The 25,705-nt window shown below is 35.1% G+C and overlaps 1 protein-coding gene across 5 annotated transcripts in view; it reads right to left on the bottom strand.

The window, feature by feature from the left end:
* Positions 1–25,705, bottom strand: part of LOC148828300 (ryanodine receptor 3) — a 175,379-nt gene that overhangs the window by 94,193 nt on the left and 55,481 nt on the right. For 4 of the 5 annotated variants that reach the window (XM_088924859.1, XM_088924857.1, XM_088924856.1 and 1 more), the window contains 13 exons: positions 25,242–25,341; positions 23,855–23,948; positions 20,241–20,315; positions 19,694–19,850; positions 18,383–18,547; positions 15,419–15,540; positions 14,177–14,357; positions 12,541–12,676; positions 10,669–10,764; positions 9,660–9,778; positions 7,018–7,151; positions 6,429–6,670; positions 5,836–6,028 (listed from right to left, as the gene is read on the bottom strand). In XM_088924859.1, coding sequence (XP_088780985.1) covers positions 5,836–6,028; positions 6,429–6,670; positions 7,018–7,151; positions 9,660–9,778; positions 10,669–10,764; positions 12,541–12,676; positions 14,177–14,357; positions 15,419–15,540; positions 18,383–18,547; positions 19,694–19,850; positions 20,241–20,315; positions 23,855–23,948; positions 25,242–25,341 — 1,814 coding nt within the window. The remainder of the gene's footprint in view (positions 1–5,835; positions 6,029–6,428; positions 6,671–7,017; positions 7,152–9,659; positions 9,779–10,668; positions 10,765–12,540; positions 12,677–14,176; positions 14,358–15,418; positions 15,541–18,382; positions 18,548–19,693; positions 19,851–20,240; positions 20,316–23,854; positions 23,949–25,241; positions 25,342–25,705) is intronic. The other variant, XM_088924858.1, reaches the window with a different exon arrangement.

The following is a 25,705-nucleotide window of genomic DNA, read 5'->3' on the forward strand; positions in this document are numbered from 1 at the left end:
ATAATGCTCAATATTCCCCAACTTTAGAGGGTAACATTATTAATCTTTATACTTTACTTGCAAAGCAAGCTGAAGTCAGAATCTAATTGTAACAATATCAAATATACAGATAGAGTGGATAAAAAGCAGTAATCTAAACCCTGTTGGCATCTGTTTCATGTTTACTGTAAACAGTGTAGGAAGAGCTAAACAAAATATTAGCTATCTAGAGCTACAGTACATTCTACTCGTTGATAAAATAGACAGATATACAATATGCCATTAAGCTATAAACTACGCTAATTGGAAAATGTAACTTGTTATTCTCATAACTACATTTCAATACAAAAAAGAAAGTAAAATAACAAATGAAAAACAAAACATTACAGGAATTAAACAACAGAATCATTGTAGTTAGCTTCATTTTACTAAGCTCTAGATTTTTGCTGAATATTCACTTAATTTTTTCATTATGATACTATATGTACAGTATGTTTTACAGAATTAAGAAAAAATCCATCTTTAATTACTTTCAATTACAATTACTTAATAGTTATCTTTATTGTCACCTGAATAGTAATCTACTGTATAGCCCTAATTTGCACTGACACTCTCTTTGATTGTAGGATCTATGAATATCTGATCTTGAAAGGCAATAATATAAGGAATAACATAAAGGAAATGCTCAGGTGTAATAATTACTGCTTTGAGTATCAGAGAAACTTTAAACTCCTGCTCTGTCTCAAGCCATTAATTGTTTTGTGGAATTAGTCACCCTAACCTTTAAAACTTTATTGTTGTGTTTTAAAACTGAAACTTTTGAGAAAGTAACTTCACAGTCATCGCCCTAGCAATCAGGGGTTCCTTAACAGCTCATCAGACTTCAGCAGCTAACCACGCCAGGAAAGAGGACAGCTATGCAGACCCTTGTCAACTAGGCAAGATCAGTCAAAAAGAAAACGGCATAAAAAAGAGACAATAGCAGGAGCTCCATACAGTATAGCTTAAATAAAAGTAACTCACTACTATAAAGCCACTCAATAAAACAGCTAACTACAGTTGTTTTGCTAATTACATTTACGTTAAGCTAATGCCCAATACTGACAATAAATATGTGCAATCTGCAAATTACATTATCAGTCTGAGAACAACAAAAAAAGAGTACAAAATAGTGTATGAGTTAAATAATTTATAAGATGTCACAGGTGTCTTAAAGTATGAATCTTAATCTTAAGCAGGTGTCAAAAAATGATCAGGGACTGAGCAGTTCTGCTTTTTGTGGATAGTTCATTCAACCACTAAGGAATGTGGGTAGAAAATGAACAGGTTCTGGAAGGGGAGAACAGAGTGAAGGAAAGAAAATGTACTGTATGGCTTCATAGGAGGAATGGAGACAGAATAAAATGGCCACAGGGAGAGATAAGACACTGTACACTAACATAAGCTGCTTGACTGCCAACTGCAAAAATAAAAAGCTGTGTACTGTATATGACAGCAAAAGATTTGTGAACCCATTACTGCTGAATCTGCAAGTCATACTTTGCTCATATGTGAAGACTGTCAAAACCAAGTCTTTTCAATTCTTCTCCCTTCACCAATATTTTGCTTAATTAGCAAAACGGAATATATTGTACGGTTAGTGCTTTATATGGATTTCAATGATTTGTGACCGATATCTGTGTTTCATCTTTGAAAATGTCTACGCTATTATCATGAACACATGGTTGTGTTGTTTATTAGTTTCTACAGAACATTAAAAACTAAGGTCATTGTAAATTCTATTCATTCAAAAATAGATGAGTGAAAACAAGAGAGATAATATACTCTGATGGTTGTGCACTGTGATATATAGTAATTGCATCTACTTACAAACTACATTTGTAGGGTTTTGCATGAGATTTAGGAAAATATATCAGTACTAATCCCTTGGATTTTACACAGTTTGTGTTATCTCAAAGGATCACAAAGCATTCTACAGTACAAGTACAGTACAGTAAGAGGTAACCCGATTTATCCACCACTGAAGTGCAGCATCTACTGTACATGGGTAACATGTCAGCTATTCAATGCATAAAGCACCTCCAAGTACATACTGTAAGCAGAACAGGGGTAAAAATGAGAAACTGTTCTTAGCAATTGAGTTTAAGAAGGAACATTATGCAGGCCAGACTGAGCAAGCTTTAAGTGGAGTCTACCCAAGACAGCAGGTTATCACCCCTACACTTACGCACAAGTCATCCTGAATGGCCAAGGAAAAGAAAATGCAAAAGAGGGCTAAAAACAGGGGTATAAACTCTAGTTAATAGGAGAAAAAAAATCTTGTAATGCATACTCTCAAAGTCATTTTTACCCAGCAAAATGAGGGGCTGGATTACACCATTTGCTTACGTCAAAGAATTCAAAAATAAAACTGAAATTCATTTAAATTATTTCTCCAGTAAGATACCCATTTCCTTAGTCTGCTCACTCCATGTTATTACAGTGTGCATATATCTCACTGAAGAGCAGACATCTCTTGAGTAAATGCAAAGCAGCTGGGAAAGCCAGTCTGCATTAAGGAACGCACATTTCAATCTGAAAACTATAAATGGATATGACATTTAATTTTACACTAGGTATTATGAACTGCAGCTACAGTAGTTTTAGAAGATGCAGTGACACACAGTACTTAAAATGATACTGTGCATGGTGATCAACTATTAATAAAAACAGCATGTTGATATTTCTATGCTATAGTTCACTACTGCTAAAAATTGAGAAACTGTAAGGTGTATAGGTGGCCAAACAACCCCTGAAAAATGCTGATTTATTCATCTAAAAAATTTAATGTATAACCTCAATCAAATCCTGCACTGAATGGTGAAGAGAACGGAATTGACTTGATATGACTGGATAACACCAATTTACATGATATATCACCAATTCTGTTTGCAGAAGACTTTAAATACCAAGGGAACAGGTGCACCAACATCAGTCTTCTCATCCATGCAGAACCATAAGCACTGAAGCTGTGATCTATAGTCATCAGCTCCATAGGGTTGGTCATATTGTCCAGATATGAGACTCCAGGCTACCAAAGCCAGTTCTCTTCTTCCAGCCAAGGCAACCTGATATTGAGCCCAGGAGTTAATATTGACCAGATGGAGGAAGGATATCTGGAAAGGAGCCCAGCACTTTATCAGAAGTAAGAAGAACATATCAGAACTAGGAAGTAAAGTGAGGGTGTTGAAAAGTGCTCACCATGACTGGATCGCTCAGTACACCACCTGATATCTCCCATGACAACACACCTACTCAATCTCTTGGAGAATGTGTCATTCTTGTACTGCCCTTATCAGTAATCTTAAGGTTCATAGAAGACAATCATCGTCGATAGCCAGTGTATACAAAAAATGTAGCAATAACAGAAATACATTTTTGTTTTCTATTTTGCAGAAGTGCTTTTATTACAACACAGGAAGGTGATTCATTCTACCTAACATTGTAATTAATTAATAGAACATTTATTTATTTTTCATCTTTGTCATGAAACACTTATTTCTTAAGAGGAATTGTGAAAGATAACTACAGTATGTACAGTAAAGTATTCTTTGCAGGTACTTGCAAAGCCTTTCCAACTGAGAGGATTAGGTAATTTAGACAGCACACATAATCTAATTAAGAATAATTAGAAAAAGTAAACCACTCATTAGTGGTCTAAAAATCCTTAATCAAAGCAAAAGCAGGATATTGATATTAGCTTTTTTTCAAATAAACATTTCATATACAGGTAGGAATCACATACAGTATAAAAACATCATGTATTACCTTGACTATCCACAATCTATACCTTACATTAATTTACAATAATTATAGACTAATCTAAAATAAATTATACTTATTTTGAGCATTGATTAAATATTTTTGTCATTCATTTATTCATCATTTTCATTAATCATTCATAACTGACCATAATACAATTGGGTTTTATTGACTCAGTTGTATAAGGATCACATTATCTCATTAGTGAGAGAGCTGATTAAACACAGGTAATGAGGCAGTTTAACCTGTTAAACATAGCCAAGTGCACCTGCAAAAAAATAATTTACTGTACCTACAAGGGATAAGTTACTGATTCTCATTATACAGTATGTTTCCACTTGTTATCTAACATGTTGTTCACTTATAATTCTAAAGAAAGAATCCCTTTAGGTAGATATAGTATAATTGTCTATGTTTTAGTCTAGTCTTAGTCTACTGTATGTATAATTATCTATGTTTTGTCTATGTACTGTATAAGATTATTTGACCTGGTTATATCTGCCAGTATGAACTTAAAATTTCTAGCACTACAAACAGTTCACCACCTGCATTCAAATTGCTCCATCTTAAATATTATGCTCAAGCTCTTTTCATTATCAGACAGAAAACTGACTTATACTAAACTATAAACCTGAATTAGAATTGTGTAAATGTCTCATAACAGTGTAAGGAAATAAGGTGAAAGACTTTCAAGCAGTCTTTTTCATGTCTAGAGAGATTGTATCATCAGTGTGGACAGGTTCAAAAATGCTCCAGTTGAGTATAGAAAGGGAAGACAGCAATTAACTATTACATCAATTATTATTAACACTATATATATTAATTTTGTGTAGACAAATAACATAAGAATATTTACAGTGATATTAGGCACATCTAGACTGTTTCGTAGTTAGTAGTGAACTAGTAATAGTGAATTAAAATAGAAAAAATACTGAGAGGGATAATCAATAATTAAAATAAATAATCATAACCTCCAAACTATAAAGATATGCCAAAAAACATACCTGAGAGGTCAGTATAATTAGAGACACTTGAGATCTTTGTTCTGCAGCACAGCTTTGGCAAAGACGTAATAAATCAGAGGACTGTGGCATAAATGAATCTCTCTTAATAATGACAATAATAACAACTAAGCAACACACAACATAAAACTCCAAGTAACTTTAGTTAAAAACAAGATGTCTCAGAAGCCTTCATCCTGACCAACAAAAAAAAAATCCAGACCGCAACTAAGTTTTCAAATCCAACATAACGACTATCAGGCCAAAACCCTGCTATCTAAAACCAAACAGAACATAACCTAGAGTTTAATCACTATATAAATATGGATGCTACAAAATAAATGGGAACCTATCTCCCTAATTCTAAAAAAAATGTATACATGAACCTAGAGAGACTGTTTTTAACCTAGGGATTATTTGTGAAGGAAATCAGTTTCCTAAGACAACCAGGTCCAATTACTTCATTTGAATCTGGTCTTTAAAGCTGATCAGAACAAGAACATCTCGTCTGGCACTACTGTCTCTTCTCTCTTGGTCTTTCATCCATGTCACGCCCTTCTCTCCTCTCTGCTCATTTGCAAACTTTTATCCAGTTTTCCTGGACTGTTGCTGACTCTTAATGATTTACTGTACCATGAACTTAATCAACCAAGGTAAACCAGATGTTTCCTTTGATCAATGTGTCTCAGACCTCTTCCAACTCAGCAAACACCTCAGTTCGATTCTTGCTTTGAAGCTCTCAAGAACTGCAAATGTTGACACTAGATGTTGACCACTGTCTCGAGATTCTTATGACACCTCAGCATCCACCTCCAATAGCTGTAACACTATACTGTACATTCCATTATTTTGTGTTTTTTTATTGTTTTCCCACATTTATTAGAAATGTACAAGATGTGTTAACATAAACATCCAAGTCGCTTTCAAAGGTAGCCTCTTCTAACTAATCATTTCCAGTTTTGTCTGAATACATTATGTTTCACATGCACTAAAAATACTGTACAAGCTGAGAAATTCTTTGTTTATATTAGGAAGCCACTTTCTTCACACTTACTTGACTCCAGCAGAGAAGCTGACCACCGGGAAGAAGAGGCCATCGGTGTTGAAATTCTCGAACATGCCCTGGACTGGCTGCCCATTGATCCGAAATGAAATGCTGGGTACTCCCAAGTCTAGGCAGCAACTGACAACATCATCTGAGCTCAGGAGGTGCTGATTTATGGAAGCCACAGCCCGAGGAATACGCCCTATGAGGAATACAAAAGCTTTTCTTGTAAACCCAGTACCAACATTCCATAAAGGTTTTGAAACTTCAGTGTTTAATGTATTTGGCTAAACTGTAGTCTTACAGTAAGTGGCTGTAGGATACATTTTCATCCTGTCATTGCTCTAAATATTTAAATCAGTCACTTTATATCTTCAGAAGTCTCTAGGAACAACATATAGAGTATAAGTTGATTAAGTGAGCTATTAAAATCAAATTGTTATTCAAGCGGAGTTAAGACGAGACTCAAAACAATAAATCCCATCCTGAGAAACATATGAAGATATGCTAAACTACTCAGGCAAGTCAGATAATGATAATAAGTTAGGAAGAAGGAAAGGATGGACTAATCAGTAGGTATTCCTACTGTAATTCTCACTCACCTGACCAAAGGTGAAGCCCATCAAACCCAAAGGAGTAGAGGTCGTCTCCAACACCATTCCCTCCCCAGCCTTCTCCTCCCCCTGGGTATGGGGCGTACCCCTTTGTTGTGGCCCAGCCAACTCGCAGGTGAGAGGGCTCACTTGTCACAAAGTGGTCAACTTGGTCAATCATCAGCTCATAATACCACTTCTTATACTGGGCTGAGCCCTCGCTGACCCCCAGGAAAATATTTGGCCTCATGCTTTGCAGAAAAAAATAAAATATGCTTTACTGTCAGTGCTTTAGTTCAATATGGTTGTAATATCTGAGCACGTCTCAAAAAGGCTAATTGATTCAAGGACTCAATAATTCAATCCTTTTAAGAATGCACCACTCTTTCAAGAAGTACGGAAAGCCAAATCCTCATTAACTGAAAACACAAATGTTCATACTGTACATTGGCATTGTGGATTTTTAACAGTAATGTCAAATTCAAACACAAATGTGCTAAAACAGGCAGTCTGTGCACATAATGAAATTGTCTGAATTGTAATGAGGTCCTACTAAACAAGGAATGCAGTAGCTGACTGGAATTGATTAGCTTGTTACCTTTGGACATCATTAACTAAACGGGTCTGGAGAAGCAAATCTCTTCTGGGAAGCAAATTATCACAGATGAGGTTCTGATTGGCTCTCACAGCCACTCCATTACATACACACAGGGAGCACAGCACGTCCAAAATCTAAAACACAGCCAGAGAAAAAAAGATCATTGCTATCATTGTGCACCGTATTAACCTTAAATACTACAGTACAAGTTAATGTTTTACATGTTGGTGTTAGGTATCCATTTTTTATTAATGTTTATCTCAATTAATGTTAAAATAATTCAGAAGCCATTTCAACTGCAGACATAAATACTCTGCAGTGCATAATACACAAACAGTAAGAAGATACTCCTGTTAGAATGTTAAAAGAGATTTGAGACTAAAAGAAGAATGGTTTGATTAAGTTAGGAGGATTTATGATTACTTACAGTATGATTAGATAATATATAAAAGCATAGACATAATATACTACAATATACCAAAAGTATATTTCAGTACAACTTATACAGTTGATGGCTATTAGTGTTACATTGAAATAATCTGTTAAAATGAATCACTTGGCCTTTGGCCTTGCCCTTTAAGGTACCCCTCGCACATCATATCTTACCATGCCTAATGAGTGCTTATTCCTTGGACTGGAAAGTAGTTGAGTCAGAAGAAAGGTAAGAAATATACAAGAAGAGGGATTTTTAAGGTGAGTATAAAAATCCCTTGTTTACTACTGTATATGTTGGTCGTTGTTTTTTTTACTAAATATCAAATTTAGTAAAAAATGATTGGCTGTGGAATGCTCAGGTAGCAATGTTCTGTTCCTTCTTAATAGAATCAGAAAAACAACATACTGTACAATAATTGGAGTGTAACAACCAGAGAAACTCCTTTTATCAAGTATTTACAAAATTTCATATAGGGGATAAAATGCCAACATTGATTGTACAAAATTTTCCTTCACATTTCTACTACTCTCAGTATGTTAAGATTCTTACTGAAGGAAAGTCCTACAAAGCACAGATGCTTATGAGCAGGACTGTAGCCCTCTCCTTACACAGAAAGGGAATTAAGGACTTGAAAAATAGCCCTAGCCAAAGGCATTTAGCCAGGACAAGATGATTAATATTGCAGCTCTTCTTCATGAAATTGCAAGAATCCTTCAGATATAATTTGTGACTAAACAACACTGAATTTTAAGGATACACTGACAATTAAAAGATGAGATTATTCCAGTTACACACAACTCTCTTAGCAAAAGCCATTTCAATACAAGAAAATGTGTATACTGTATACTATACTGTGCAGTCCGTAAGTATTTGGACAGTGAAACAATTTTTGTTGTTTTGGCTCTCTACTCCACCACATTGGATTTGAAATGAAACAATGACTATGAGGTTAAAGCGCAGAATGTCACCTTTAATTCGAGGGTATTTACATCTATATTGGGTGAACCATATAGGAATCGCAGCCCTTTTTATACATAGTCCTCCCATTTTAGGGGACCAAAAGTAATTGGACACATTAACATACTCTTAAATACAATTTGGCGGGTTTGCAAATCCAATGTGCTGGGGTACAGAGCCAAAACAGCACAAAATATGTCACTTCCAAATACTTTATACTATATGCACCGTATATAGTATACAGTATACTATGCTATGTATACTATATATGTGCATACTATACAGTATATAATGTATACTACGCTCTATACTATGTGTAAAATGTTGAAAACAATATTCACAATGACTTCTTTGTTCTAATACAGATTAACTGCTTATTCACACACAAGAGACAATATACATGTCATACTGTATGTACTCTGAAAAAAGCCAGGCTCCCTGCAGGTAATTATAAAGATTACATTGATTCTGGCAGCATTAGTTTTACAAACATTCTACAACAGTGTTGTATCTTTAAAATTGGTACAGATAAAACCATAATCTAAGGTTCTTTTAAAGCTCTATTTCACAGCTTGTCACCAACATTAAAAGTAAACCTTTGACAGAAACCTCGAATAGTCTGTTACCAGGACAGGTATCATGAAAAAAGTTAGCACACTTTTTGTTAACAAAATAGTCAACTTTCGATAAACTATGACAAAATGTAAATCAAGAATATATTTTAATGTATAGTAGACCTATAGTAAATTCAAATAGTACAGTTTTTAATAACTTTAACTAAGAACACAAGCAGTAAGAAATTTGCATTATCAGTTACAAACTAATGCATCACATTATCCATGTGTTATGAACATCATCTAATTTTCATACTGTACTTCATGGTGTGAACCTCCATCTCCTATAGCACATCAAGGTTTTAGTTCATATTTTTTAACTACATCAGATTAAATGTACATTAGTGCATTTATTTCACAACTAGGTAATAATATTAAGTGTCTTTGATCTTTGTAAAAGCACTGCAACTTACTGCAACTGTGATTTATTGTATAAAGGAAGCAATAAGATAAATGTCACGTACCACTTCATTAAGATCACCACATTATTCACATTCAGATGTCACATTTTTCAGTCCTTGAGACAAATTGTTATCCCTCTGGGGACAAGTTAGACAGTAGTCTCCATTTCTAGTCTCACAGTACTCATACACATGTACCTCATAGCAAACATCTATAAAAGAGTTCCCACATACCTTGTAATTGCGTCCATGTTTATCCAGAAGGGAGATGATAGATTTGATATGTCCTTTCTGTATGATATTCAGGGCTTCTGGGCTTTCAATTAAGATGCAGTGAAGAACTTCAAGAATTCCTTAATGGGAAAAAATGGCAGTTTATAGACACATAATTTATGAGAAAAGGGAAAGATCAAATATAATTTCAAACCAGCCGCTAATTGCAAATTACAAGCCCACTTCTTAATTTGGGGTTTCTGATAGGTAGAAGGAATGCTGATATAAAGGTAAAATTGATTACAGTTTTTTTGTTTGTGATTGATGGGAAGGTTGGCATTTTAATTTCAGCTGGGGCATAGTTCATCTTTTGAAATAGGACTCATTGATTAGATCACTGCAGACAGAAATGGCGCTTTCATGTTGAGGACAAAAGTCTATTTTAATGTATTATAATAATGGACACGAACACTGGACACTTTTCATCAATACATAACATGCAAATTAATATAATGAGGAAACAATATGCAAGATCCTCAACTATTACTATTAAGTTTAAATCCAGTGCAGCTTTCAGACAAAATGATTTTGGTAGTCTAGGTTTTGTTGCCAGGAAACAAAGACATAAAAATTCAAGATAATGCATTACTATATGGCCTCTTGCTTGGCAGAAGCCCAGTACTAAAGACAGCCGACCTGAAGGGCAGAATTAAGATGCTCTTGAGAGGAAGCCTGCATGACACTACTTAGTGGCACTGTGAAGGGTGCTAACAACAGTCACCTTCAATCAGTACAAATTTCCCATGTATTTAACAATGTTACTGTCACTCACACATAAATAGCTGCCAGTGGAGAAAAAGAGCTAGTCTCCAGTTTAAAAGCACTAAATAAAACAATTGCAATAACAATCTAAAACGTTACGATAATGTAAGGAAAAACAGTATCAGCAACCCAAGTAGACACATAGAAAAGAGGTTAGTATCACTGTACAAAACATAGATTACCGTGATATTTTTTTGACAGTGATTACCTGATGAGGACTCCAGTCTGTCCAGTTTGCTGACCAACCAGTCCAGGTTATTGGAGAACTGAGTACAGTTGTTTCTGTTTCCACGAATCAGGGCAGCTGAAATAAACCACCAAAAAGTACTGATATTTACTCTTACCTCACAATATTTTTGAAGAATTCATGCTGAATCTAAATGAATCTAATGTCTGAATTTAATCGGTGAATGTTTGTTTTTTCCAGCTTTCAACATTTTTTTCAGGAACTCAAGCACAGATGCATGTCTGTCATTTCTCATACACTTGCTTGATCTAACATAATTCACTAAGAAAAAGTCATTTCTTGTCTTCCAACATGTATTAAAAACATAAATCTTTCCTGTTTGACATAGCATTTTTGTTAAGTGGGTGGTTTAGTGGTACAGTATGTTCTGTAAAGAGGATTGTAATTGGTTAAGTGGATGCACATTTGTATCATTCTGGAAATGTTGAAAATAAATCTGGTACTGGAATATACTTTCAGAATTTCAATAATATCTGTTGATTAAAAACTACAACTCTATGCATCAATGCACACATACTGTATACAGTATCATACAGAATGATGCAGCTGGCCCTTTCTATCTATAGATAAACCTTGATGATTGAGTACAGACTGCTGACTGGCAGAAAGCATGCTGGGCAGCTCAGAATAGTGTAATATATGTTGGGGCAGGTAAAGTTAGTATGAATCTTTCAGACTTGTAACAAAGAAGTAACACATGTTGTTGATTTGGGTGCCTGTTCAACTGTATAATACAACTGCCTGAAGTGTGCCATTCAGATAACAGTAAATCATGTCCATTTTTACTGTAGTAACCGGCATAAAAAACATTTGCTGTCATGATGACACAACAGAATGTTAACTAAGAACTGCACTAGGAAGATGTGTTACAATTAAACATTTGTATTACAAAGTAGGATCTAAACAATATTTGATATTAAAAAGTAGGACACTGCAACACTTGTCTTAGTTCCACAGGGAGCAGAAAACCAAAACCTCAGGTCAATGTAAGGCAAATGTGCACAAAATACTGTACATTTCAACCTTTATGTGAAAAACAAAATCTTGTTCTATAGTTATCGCTGGATAATTAGCAATTAATTAATTAGCAGACCAAATGCAGTTGTGGTACAAACAAATACAGGCTTACCTAAATCTCATTAGGTTGATATAGTGCTTTATATGTATTAAATCATGTATTATAGCAAGGACAGGATGTTAATTTAATGGGAAATACACGCATGGCACAGTAATATGCTTCAAGAGAAAAGTGTAAAATAATACTTACCAGCCAACACAATCATTTATAGGATAAACAATGAGGTAATGCATTAAGAACTGAAATATTCCTTGACATTTTACAAACAGTGAGCTTAACTTTAACCTGATTATGTAATAATGTTAACCTTAGTGGATGTGTAAGTTAATGACAGGAACATGACTGAAACTGACATTTTTATTTTATCAGTTTGAACCCATATGATGAATTGAATTGAATGGTTTCTCCAACTGAAAGTATTTACTGGATTAAAAGCCTTGGGGCGATTATGTCTCTTCAGTACAGATGTAATATACTGTCCTCCTGCTCTCAGTGGTCATGTCATCCTTCCTTCATGCAAAGGTGAAAATGGAAACAACATCACACACTGAAGAATACAGAGATTTCCCCAGTGAAGAACCTTGTGCAAACAAAATTGTTATGCTGGTACCCCTCTGGTCTGAAATCAAAGCTATCCCTAATATTGGTTTTGTGGGGTCTAGAAATGACTGACAGTCATATACTGTACAGTACCTGCTGTGCACAAACTTTCATAGTCATGGAAAACTTAGTTACAAACCGATTATTCTCCATACCAAGTAATTCATAAAGCAGGTTCAGAATATCCTTCCAGGCAGCCCCAGCCTCCTCGCCTGCGTACTCTCCAAAATGGGCGGCACTGTTGTACACATTGAGCCGGTCGATACAGTTCGAAACTAAAGTCAGCATCCCCTAAAAAACATAAAACGTATTATTTCCTGGTGTTCTTGAACATTTGTCATTTTCTTTATTGTTTTTTTTTGTGTGCAAGTGGTTATTTTCTTGGAAGGCAACATTCAGTGCAAAGTTTTCCTCCACGGATTTTTAAAGTGATGTTAATATATAACCAAGAGAAGGAGTTAGCCATCTTTCTCGCAGAGATGCAAATTGTTAGAATTTAAATGATCAAAGAAACAACTGCACAATCCAGACAGCACTTATACAGTATATACTGTAGTAAGTCTGTGATATATGTCAAGGTGAGGACAAGAAAGCCATGACCAACTGAGAAAACATGTATGCAGTGGAATTTTTCTCCATATGAATAATGTAATATGGGAGAGTAAGAGTATAAACTTTGCCCAAGGAGGGATACTTTTCCCATAATAATCAATAATAGTGTGGTTAGGGACCATAAGTTTAACTTAACGTGTGCTTAATTTGTACAGTAGCTACCAAAATTCAATACAGTACTTTACATGCGCACATAATATTTTAAACTATTTTTACTCTGTCACTCATTTTTGAAAAACCTATTTTAACCAAACACTTGTTTATATGATAGTACCTTGAAAAGTGGACAAGTTGTGCTCGTTTGTTAATGCTACTTAACTCAGCAACTGCACTATCACTTGCACTACACTTGGAATGGATCAATGACATTAGTGTGGGAAAGTAGGGTAACTTATAACGGGACCCCCTGTACTCACTTTAACATGAAACAAGTAAAGGTAATTCCATGTCGAAAAGAAAAGAGACAATGTTTCGGCTGTGGATCCTTCTTCCACAGATTATTCTACTGATTCTACAGATTATTATATTAACAGAAATTTTCCATTTTATAGTGTAATTGATGAGTGAAGTTTTCATCTCTGTCATAAAATCCTTGTGGGTGGTCTAGCTATGGATTTTCTATAATATTAAAATGAATATTGTTGTCTGTTTACTAAAGATTTAGCATCTTAAAACTAAAATGATACTACAGGAGATTAAGTTTAGTTTATACTGTACATAGGTGCTTAATGTCCCACTTCATCTCAACATATCATAGTATATAACTGAAGAATGAGCAAATAGACAAATTGAACTAAATCCCAAAATTTACCAAAAACTGTCATGTTGTGATTCACTTATTTCCACCCTAGCTTTTAATGCAATGACAGGAAATCCCTGGTAGAGGTACAAATGCTTAAGAAAAAAAAATTGTGAGTAAAGTAAGATCCTTTTGATCTTAAAATAAATGATAAAATGCTTAGTAGGGAATTGTCTAAAGCTTTGATCCCAGAGAAAAAATCTAGACACCATTGCCTGTAAGTAATCATGAGTTTACTGGTCTAGCAATAGACAAGAGAAACAGACAGGTGAAATAGAATATTTTGTAATCACTTAAGCACAAATTGAAAATCAGAAAATGTTCCACACCAGAGCAAAAAAAAAAAGCTGTGATAGCAATAGAACAGGTGTCTATCTAACCTCGTCTTTGAATAGGTTTTGTCGGTTCTTCAGTGAGCGCAGCTTGTTCTGTTTCTCCTCATGCTCTAACTCTTCCTCTGGAGGCTGGAAGTAGGTGATGAGGTCATTCAGGGTCTGCAGAACCTCCTCAATAGGCAGGGCCACAGATGTTCTATTCTTTCCACTCAGGCTATCCAGATCACTGAGATGGGAAAGAATTGCATGGAAAACCAGGCATATAAAACACATTCAACAGAGAGGGAAAAAGAACAACTTTAAAAAGCTAAGCCTTTGTTTTGCCAATCAGAAAGCCAGCTGAAAGACAACTCATTTCTTAACATGCAATAAAAAAGACTTAACATTCTGAATAAAAAAGACTTGTGTAAAACACATGGTATAGAAGATTAAATAACATACATACAGTATGAGAATTTGCTAAATCAGAACTGAAGCTAACAAGCTCGAACAATGGAAAAGTAGTTCACCATCTTTTATACAATGTAAAAGAATAAAAAAATAAAACTGGACATTTTTCAAGAAACAGTCTGCTTGTTCTGCTAATATGATCCCAGGAGCTTCTGTTAAATTAGGCCTATGCAAAGATTAATATTCACTGGATGAAGATCTACACCAATATGTCATTGTGACAAATTATTTCCATAAATCACATCTACTATACCTTCCCGGTAAGAGGATAAAAATATCTCTATGACTAAAAAGAAGAGAGTAGAAACATACTGCTGTATTACAATATATCCATTATTAAAGGTGTTGCAGTCATTCCCACTGCATCACTGTATTAGATCTGTTTATTTCTGAAATGCCAAAAATAAATCAAGTGAAACTAAGACATTCAGTAACAGATGAAAAATGTGCAATTCAAAAGGGCAGTGAATAGATTTTCTAATGATGTAACAATGAATTTTATCATGGAACCTTCAAAAAATGTTGCCTTTATGAACCTGTTCAATTGCTTTTTGGACAACCTAGATTAACTGGTGCAGTCCTGACTATCTTACCTTAGTGTTTTTGTCATTGAATCCTCTGTGTGACTGATGGGTGACTGTAGGTCTGCTGTATTGGTGTTGACTGTTCTGATTGGCATTATTTGTGGAAACAGTAACATTTTAAATGTTTGCTATACAATTAATGTCATGGTTATTCATTATTTAAAAACTACTGTTTAAACCAAGTAATTTTGTTTCCCCTGGGGCTCCGTACCCCTTCTTAGGCTTTTCGGACTTCATTTTCACTTTCTCGTACCTGATAAACTGATTGAAAAGTTTGGATGTATTGCGAATGATGCGGGCCGCTTGGGATTCCTCATGCTGGCAGCGTTGTAAGGTCAGACCATCATCCATGTGCCCTTCTTGATGAAGAATAGCCTGGGAAACAAAAACAAGCAAAAAAAGCAAACAAATTAGCCTGTTAATGACATCAGCACTGCTCTGGGGATATGTAAATTGTTTATACTAATAACCATTTGGATAAATTCAGCAAACATTACAAATAAAATACTCAGCAGTAGCTATCCACAATCCAGCTGCACCCTCTCACACATAATACTCCTTTTAAATCAGCTTTGGGAGTCTTTTAATGATACATTATGACTTAGACTCCAAAATGTAGACATACTGTACACTCTTCAGAGATGGTAGAGGAAGAGAGGTATTGGTTGTTGCAAACAAGGAAAACTGCATTGTGTTGACATTAAAGAGGGCCATGCCCTGTCTTGATCAAATGTATTTGCAACACATACAGTACTGTAGGGGACACTATAGTGGCCTCACATTCAAACATCCTCCAAGCAAGCATGAACCGATATTTTCTAGAAGCACTAATGAAAAATGTGAAATTGTGTCTCTGTAAATAGCGAGCTGATGTTATTTGTGTTGCTTGTGCATTACATCTTTTACATGGGTGAAAAAAAACTTTGTGTTTGCCTTCAACAACTTTTGGTACGTTATAGTAACAGTTAATTACAGAAATTACAGTACAATCTTTAACACTTTAATAAACTGGATATTTTTGTCTTCCTTCCTTGGTATTATTGTGCTAAATATAATTTCCTACAGCTCAGTTCCATTCATACTCAAAATGAACAGATACATTCTGAAGATGTCAAATTCATCCATATTTATTTATTTTTTTCAAAAATGGGATGGAAATGCCCAGCTGTAGAGGAACAAGCTGCAGCTTGTTCATTAAACAAGATCTATGTAATGAGTTCTGAGATGAGGCTGGCCAAGTCAAGGGCTAGACAGCAATGACTTTTTTATTTAAGGACAATTTTTCTAAACAAGGTTCTCAATAACAAAATTAAAACAAGTGGTGATATTTAATTGTGAGATATTTCCTTAGAGACATTTATAGACCAGCATCACAAGGTGATCTCTGGAAACTTTCCCATGTAATAACGGCATGCCCAATACAGTGATGAGCTGCTTAATCAGAATCACTATTCCACTTTCTAAAATTACCCAGTCATGGCTTTTCTAATTATCACGACATCTAAATTATTGCCTGGAGTTTTTATTTTTCCCCTCCTATTTGCAGCACACTTCCAACTGTTGGCACTGTTGTTACATACTGTTAACCAATTAAGAGGCAATTATGAGAATCTACTTTCAGTGCATTATTCATGATTATTAACAAAGTAACAAACTAAATCTGCACACCTGCTCCAAGGAAAGAGGCCGCTATTGTTTCTTTTATGAAATTAATATCTTCTTGAAGACTCTGCTGGGAGGTATCTTTGAAACGACATTAAAAACCTTAGCAAATGTACAGCTTCCTCAAGGAACTGGAGAGTTGCAGTTTTGAAGATTTATTTTTTGCCTTCTGAGGCAGAGATAAAACAATAGCAATGTACAGCATCTAGGATAGAAGTCACCATTTACAAATAATGGACTGTGCAAAATGTACGCTCTTGTCAGAACATAAATATACACTCATTGCACTTTGATGACAGTTACAGTACTGCATTTCTCCTAACTGCATGGACATAAGAAACGTTACAAATGTGAAAACGTCCTAATAGATTAAACTTGTTTTCTCTGGTTTGTGTTTCACTGTTCCTTCTAAAGAAGTCCACTTGGTTAACTCTGTCGATATCTTTGAGGATTACAAATACTTGTATCAGGTCCTTATGTAATTGTCTCTGTCCAAGATTAAAAAGGTTCAGTTTCATCAGCCTGTCAGTGTAGGACATTCCCAGACATCCCAGAATGTATCTGGTTACTCTTCACTGGACTGATTCCAGAGCAGTAATATCTTTTACATATAATGAACAAACCTGGAGACAATGTTTTAAATTTAGCCTATACAGTATATCCTATTATTCTGTTTTTCTATTGAGCTGCTACCATACACTGTCTAGGAGATGTAAATTATTTGTCAAATTAAGAACCTAAAATGTTTTGTACACAGACTTCATATGAAGTGTCAATTACAAGATGTCAGATTAATTTTAACATTTTTTTCTATTTTCTATTTTTTCTATTTTACTTTGGTTCACAACCATTTATTGTACAGCAAATCACATTCTGAAGGTGTTATCTGCTACATACAGTATATACCACACAGATGACAACTTTAAATGACTCCACAAAATCTGAGCTGAATCTTCCTTAGAATCTGAAGGGATTTATTTATATATTTGAACTCCAAATTATTAATTCAGTAAAGTTGCTGCCTTTTCAAATTTATTTTGTTAATGATTTGCAACAGTCTCCCCCCGCCATCCTACCCCCTGAGGAATTGTGCCAGAATGCATACAGGTATGTTAACAGGATTCCATCTGGTAACCTTATTTAAACCTTTCCAGTTCCTAAGCAATGGAAACAGGCTACATACTGTACTGTGCTAGACTGTTTTCTCTGTGTTTTATCACCTGTTATGTTCTCTCTGAGTAATAAGACTAATCGACCTTCCGTTACTTTACATTCATAAAGCTATGGAAGCAGTGAAGTGCCAACCAAGTGCCAACCAAGATGGCAAACTTTGATTGCCACAGTTGATGGCAAAATGCATTTATGTCAGTCATCAACATCTAATTTATGAATATTCTGAAAGTGTGTGGCAAATAAGCAAGACAGACACAATGGATTACAAATGAATAACCAGAGAATATCTACATTTAATCTGAGCAATTAAAAAAAATGACAAAAATCCTCTAGCGACTAGATTCGCACGCACACTACCACTGATGCTTGACTTTGTCCTTACCCTTCTTTTCAGAGGCCCAAGTCGAGCAGATTTCGCATCGGGTGCTTGGTAGGACAGCCACAGTCCACTGGCCACATGCATAACAAAGCAAATTGAATCCCCATACTTAATTTCAGCCACCCCCATGCCTTCAATGTCACGCTTTGGGCTGGATTCCAGTTTTTCCTGCGGAAGAAACAAAACAAGCTCAATATTGCACATGATTAAATAAGGCAATTTCGAGGGTGACCACTGTGAAATCAAGCTATTTTTTTTTCAGTGCCTTGGACAGGAAAAAAGCAGCTTTATTCTAATCAAACTTTTTACGATGCTAAACAGAAAGTAATGAGTGACCTCATTTAAAGGGAAACAATTTAAAATTTGCTGACACACCAAAACGAAGTTAGGCAAAGACAAAAAAAAGACATTAACTTCTTTCTGAAATTGACTCATAAATACAAAGAAAAGTGTGATAAGAGGTAGATTGAAAGCATAAGAAAAACGGTGAGAATTGGACGAGCTATCAATGGTGTCATGAATTGCACTGATGATTAAAACTACTGGAAAAATTCGTATTACCTTGATTAACACAACTACGAAAGCCATCCAGTGTCAATTCTAAATGATGCAGCAACTTTTTTTTAACAGCATGTTCAATTTTTAAATTTCCATATTTATTTTCCCATACATACAGCATATTATCTTACTGGTTACACAGAAGGGATTATTTAAAAATATTTATTTCCCCTCAATAGAAGATTCATAAGGGTTCATTCCCTCCAGAGGAAACATTTTTTTGTATCAGCTGTGACTATTTTAATATATACAGTGTAGAATAGGTTACAAACACCTGCTAAACAGAAAGAGTGACATCTATGGTCACAATAACTTAAACACAACTAAACTGTAACTTAAAAATGAATAAAGTGACATTAAAAATATCTCTTTTGATTTAGACTTTCTTATACATGTGTGCTTTGCAATTGACATATACTGTACATGTACAGTAATTTTAAATGAACTTTATTGAAGAACCACATATTACTGAAAGAGGGAAAGAAGAACTTAATATCTGAAAGGTCTCAAGCCTCATGGAAAATTAAGCCAGGAAAATCTTACAATATAACATTCTCCTCATTAAAAGGGACATGAATGTTCATATATACAGTATATATTAAGATGCCCTGAATATTCAACAAATGAGTGTTTTTAATGCCTCTTGGTATATGTAACTTATTAGAATAAGTTAATAATTATTAGAATCTCTCAACAAATGCATGAAGGTGGATTCACAAGTCCAATCACACAGTCAAGGCTACACTTTGAGCCCACCTTTGATGCTCTGAAGCAAAATGCTGTGGACTTCGTGTCACATTTCTCTCTGTCTTGAAGCACAAGGCCACGGTCCTCTGTCAGAGCCAGGTAGTGTCCTGTTGTAAGGTGACGAACACGGAAAGGCTGGCCCCAGCGAATGTGACTCCCACTCCAGCTGCAAAGAACACACATCCTATCTTACCACCTACAGTACCATCTATCTCATCCTTTGTGCACTGTACCACACATTTTATCAACAGGTATTAGACAGGTATGGATGACAGGATGATATCTAATTTGCAAATGAAACAATTAGTCAACAAACAGAGCTTAGTAGTCTGGTTTATAATTATAGAAGTGTAGATTCAATGCTCTTACCTTCTAAAATGTGAACTTAAGTCTGGCCTCAGAAAGGCAACAGACTGTAACTAACATCTTATGACAGCTCGCTTATCGAGGCAAAAATGCTAGAGAGATGCTCATAGAAGTGCCGTCTCCTTACAAAATATCAACTGGGATCTTCTCTGCTGCTCATCCTGCCTTATGCCTTAAGAAGCAGGATTACCTGATCCGAAGTGGTTCCAGCCTCCATAAAGACCTGGCCCGGGCACCTGCTCCACCTGTCTCATAGTTCACTATCCTGCACACAGGAAGACAAGATCCCTGTACTTTTACAAGCTTGAATCCACCTGTATAATGATGCCATGTATTCATTATAAGAATGCAGCAGAATGGGAAAACTTTACCAGATGAGAAAATCTTCTGAAAAACTGAATGTATCAACAACTTTGGCATTTAGAGAGGTACTGTTCACTACTGTGTAAAATCCGTGAACTGTACGATTTAGCCATATATGTGCCACAACATTTTTTTATCCAGACAATATACAGTAATATGCTTAATTAATGAGCCTGGTTAAGTTTTATACTTTTTTAATATGGTACACATATTTTTTATGTGAGGTAAAAGCTGTAAATCTCTTTCTTTAAGGCAAAGAACCAGTATATATAATTCAGATTAAAAAGTTACATAAAAAAACAATGTTCTCATTATTTACAGTGTCAGCATTTTAACACTTGATGGCTGTAGTCTGATGGGAAATGAAAACCCACATGAAAAAAAGAACTTCAAAAAGCTAAGTAAATCCCACTTGGGAATGGTGGAATAGTTTGCAGCCTCAGCATTTCATGAAAAAAGTCATGTTTGTTATTGTAGCAGTCAATCACTCATCTGAACCACAAAACCATCCATCAATATCTTGTGACATGACACTTCAATCAATCATCCAGGCTTCCACGTAACACAATTTATTTCACAAAAGATAATACAATGCTGCTTCCGTGTGAATATCACTGCTGTATGTCCTTTGAATTACAGTACTATAACAAATGAACCATCTCTTATGCCTGCTATTAACTGATGTACATACTATATGTAAACAAAAATAAAAAATATATTAATGACAATGAAAAAAATATTTTTCTAGGGAACAAAATAATGCAGTAATCATTCCACAAGACACCATAATAGTGATTTTTACTTACCACCATCTGAATAATATTTTGTGATACAAGGCAGAAAGAAAGCACAAAGAATGCAAGTCTGCATAGGTTTGTGCTCCCTAATTGGTTTCCCTAAGCTAAATACCGATACTGAAACAGTACAGTATGCAAAATCTGCACTGAAAGTCTCAAACAGGACACTCATTAAAGCTGTGTGGTAACTCAGTGGGAAATACATATATTAGAAAATGTTTTAATTTACTTTGGTGACAGGTCTTGTATTTATTTACTGTATGTACCAGGCAAAAAGTTTGGATTCTTTAAAAATGTTACCTCTATTCAATTTCAAGGGCAAGACTAAAAGTAAGGCCAAAGTTGACAACCAATATTTCATCTCCAGTGAATTTGCCAAACACCACTTACTAAAAATAACTCTACAGCTCCAGAAAAGATGCACAGTCCTATCATATCTCCATTCCAAGGTAGAGCTTCTCACAGTCTTTGCTGCAAGCCAGTTATACATTAGTATTCCACCATTTTTTGTCTCACAACATATATAGATAGTGAAACATTTTTTCTACTTAGGACTTAGTAGTTACAGCTACTTTTCTACTTAGACTTTCAGTTACAGCAACATACATGTATTAAACCTCTGACTGTGGTGCTGGTTGCTTTGTCTCTTACCTCCACCGCTAACAAGGTGCTACATTTAAGAGAAGGACAACACTAAGGATTTACAGATTTTTAGATTAAGTGAACAAAATACTGGTTGGATCCAAGCATGGACAGGATACCTACTCCTGTAGCAGCCTATGCCTTCCCTGAACTCATTACATAATGACAAAGGAAATTCCAACATCATGAAGTTTAGCCCCCATACCCACAGATGGTACTGTAGCCAGTATTTTTCTTCCTTTGCCAAGATGGGATATGTCCGGCATCTCTGACCTGCTCTGAACACATCTGTATATACTGTACCTGTTAGAAGGTTATTAGGAGGCTTGAGTATATGAAGGGACTAGAGATTGTGAGGCCATTTGGACTAGAGATACAAATGAAATTTGCACAGCATTCTGCAATATTGTATCCTCTGACACATTAAAAACCATATTCACATCATTTACACACTTGAAACCGTTTCTCTTTTTCACAGTTCATCAGAGTTTGTCAGTTATCCAGTGAAGACACACACTTCCAAAACCAAGCCCTTTGAAGTGCTCTTTTTTCATTGACAGAAGATTCAACAGTATTTTGACAGGGCCCTCAACTGAGCCAAACATCAAACCAGTGAAAAACACCCAGTCCCACAAATGTATTGCGCTGGTGCTTCCTGTCTACCCCAATACATCATGTGTATCTATAGTAGCAACCTCATTAACATCTTGCAGAAAATATTCTATGATTTACTTTAGTGAGAAAAGTAACAAATCACTGCTATGAGGATGAAAGACCTCTCCAAGCCAGTAGCTCTCCATTTCAGCTTTCCTATTCATGATTTCAGTAACCTTTCTGTCTACATCTTTTTACAGTGTTACCCAAGGTCTCAGTATCCTCATTATCTTTCCCCCATCAGGTCATTAGAAATTACTAATTCATTTTGTTGACACTTTTAACCAAAGTAATACATTTTATCCAGAGTAACACATCCATATACAGTACATTTGTACCAATTTATACAACTAAGTACAGTACCTCGCTCAAGGATAAAACAGCAATGTCTCAGTGAGATTTGAACTCACAACTTCCTGTTATCGAGAAATCTGACCCCTGCTTCCGCTATATCTGTGTCTCAACCTTTATTTTAATGATAGACTAATTTCATTCTAGAAGATCTCTAAATTCAGCTTTTCACACTTCTAACCAGGATTTCCATGCCTTCCCTGTTTTGTCCTTTGCTTTACAGTATATCCCTTCTAAATTCCTTTCCCTCAGTCACACCTGAAACAGGCTTAAATTTAAAATATGGATCTTTCTTTCTGCTTTTCAGCATGGTATTAACTTTTACTTATTCCTTCACAGTCAACCCTTCCTGACACGGCTCCCCACTGACACCCTAACAGGAGAATAAAGCTTATCAAATATGTCTAATATCAAATATGTGTCTTCAATATACATCTTCACAATGAAACTCCATGCTCATCTTAACCAGTCATTTATAGTACATGTCTCTTCCACAAGGCTTTCCACCTTTATATTAACCATGCAATGAGTTTAGACAAGTTTAACTTGTCCAAAGTTTGTTTTTTTACATCATTTACAATACTGTAATTGATTATGCATTATTCACTGTGCCCTTGTCCATTCTACAACTGGCACTTAAGGTTTGTTTCTACTCCAAACTGTAGTGAGAAAGCATCAGTCTAAACTTATCAGATGTAAAATGTAAAGCAATTTTGCCATAAAGGCTCCAAACATAACATGGGTCATGACACATACTGTAGCATTCATAGTACACTAATTACAATTCATGCATCTACAAATTCCATTCCGTCTTTATATTTCCATTTAAAAGCATACACTGTGTGACCCACCATTAGGAACTCTAGAGAGGGTACACAAAGGAGTATGAAAATTATTAATCCACTGTTTTTTGAAAATGAACATCCAATGAATAACCTTTGAACCAAAGATAAGGGTAGATTCTCCAGCTGTTAGTGAGCTGGAAATGAGAACTCACCTCCTTTGCTCATCACTTTGGTCAGACCCTGGGATGGTTAGACTCTCATCGTGACCATGAAACAGACGCATTACATGGCCACCAAGCAAGTATCCTAAGAGAATGAAGAGAACAGCAATTATAGTCAGAACAAATTCAATAACAGTCACCTATGGATAGAAAAGATAGAGGGCTTTTTTTTAACCTAAAGTGGCATAGTCAGTTTTTGAAGGAAAACACTGGATAGATATCATGTGGCTGTAATTAAACTATAATACATTGAAATCATTTTTATTGTTCCAATTTTATTTTTTTAAATAACCTTTTAAAATGACTGTACATTATATAAAGTTTAGCACATTTTGCAAGAATATATTTAACTTGCAATTATATTTAAATTAAATAAAATTGGCTTTCATTTAAGTGTAGCCAATCATATCAGCCACCAGCACTTTTAGAGATCAGGTTGTGTTTGGTGTTAAAAAATGAACAAGAAGTAACTATTAAAGTTGACAATAGTGCAAATGTTAAGCTGTAAGCAACAAGACAGCTGCAATCATCTATCATTTATTGAGGCTTAACCATGCTCAATTAAAGGATACAATTTAGAAGTCTTTTTACTCTTATTAGGACTTGCAAAAATATATTTTTAGTCACAGGATGCATGCAATATTTGAGTATTATGTGAGTCATGAATGAGAAAAACATGGAGCTAATGTTATAAATGAAGCTATAAAAATACATTTAAAAATAAATTTGACTGATCAGTTGTAGAGATATTCACAGACACATTCACATTCTAAAGGTAAAAAACATATTTCATTATTTTGACTTACAGAAGATATAAAAGATCAATCCACAGTGTAAGAGATAGCATCTCTCATTAGTTATACAGTAAGTCTAATCCACTTGTCTTAGAACAGCAATTTCATAAAGAGGACAGGAAACTATGCTCTCGAACAATGAGGCAAAGAATACTGAGTACTACCTTTTGCCCTCTCCTATCAAACTGGAATTAGAGAGCAAGCAATCCATATAAATCCTGACAATTATCTAGCTCATTCTGTCTGGGGCAGAAGATAAACAAGAGGCGTGTGACGTTTCTCCTTATTTAGTAACCAAACCCAAGACAGGAAACAATTAAAGGTTAATGCTGACAATATTATTATTTTATTTATTTTGCTGGTAGATTTGCACACCTTAAATGTCAGATACGGTATCTCTGTGTTAATCAGTTCTAATTTTTGCCTATGAAGATGAAGGCTGTTTTTTTCAGTACAACTCTCTTATAAGAACAAATATTACAGATGGAAAATATTTTTTGTTGTAATAATATGAAATGTTTTCTTCATTCAAAGGTACTGATAATGTTTCTCAAACAACTTTATCAAATGTATGCTAAACTTACCTTCTTCTACACTGCTGCCTGAGCAGGTAGGATGTACATTCCACAGTGTCTGCATGAAAGATGCATCCACCTGTATATTCCCATTAGAGAAGGACAGATGCTAGAAGAAGAAAACCTGTGTTACTACACTGAAAGTGAAAACAGTAGAAAACAAAAAAAATAATATGAAAGCATCTTTCTGAACAAAGCACTTCTCCTGTTAAAGCTAAAGCTCACATTAATTCAAGCAAGTCGTTATAGCATGGAATCAGTTACTGTATAACACTGTATGGTCGTAACTCCCATTTCCCACATGACTGCACTTTGACTTGAACATTCCATATAAATGAGAAACAGAACAGACAGTAAAACATGAAAAACTGTTAAAAAGAAACTAAGTGTGGTGAGAAAAACAAAGACATGGAAAGGTTCACCCGCCAGCAGGCTACTCAAGGAAAAAAAACACTGCACTAAAATGATTAATT

The sequence above is a fragment of the Atractosteus spatula genome, chromosome 9 (genome assembly GCF_055471065.1).
Source record: "Atractosteus spatula isolate fAtrSpa1 chromosome 9, fAtrSpa1.hap1, whole genome shotgun sequence".
Taxonomy (NCBI): Eukaryota; Metazoa; Chordata; class Actinopteri; order Semionotiformes; family Lepisosteidae; genus Atractosteus; species Atractosteus spatula.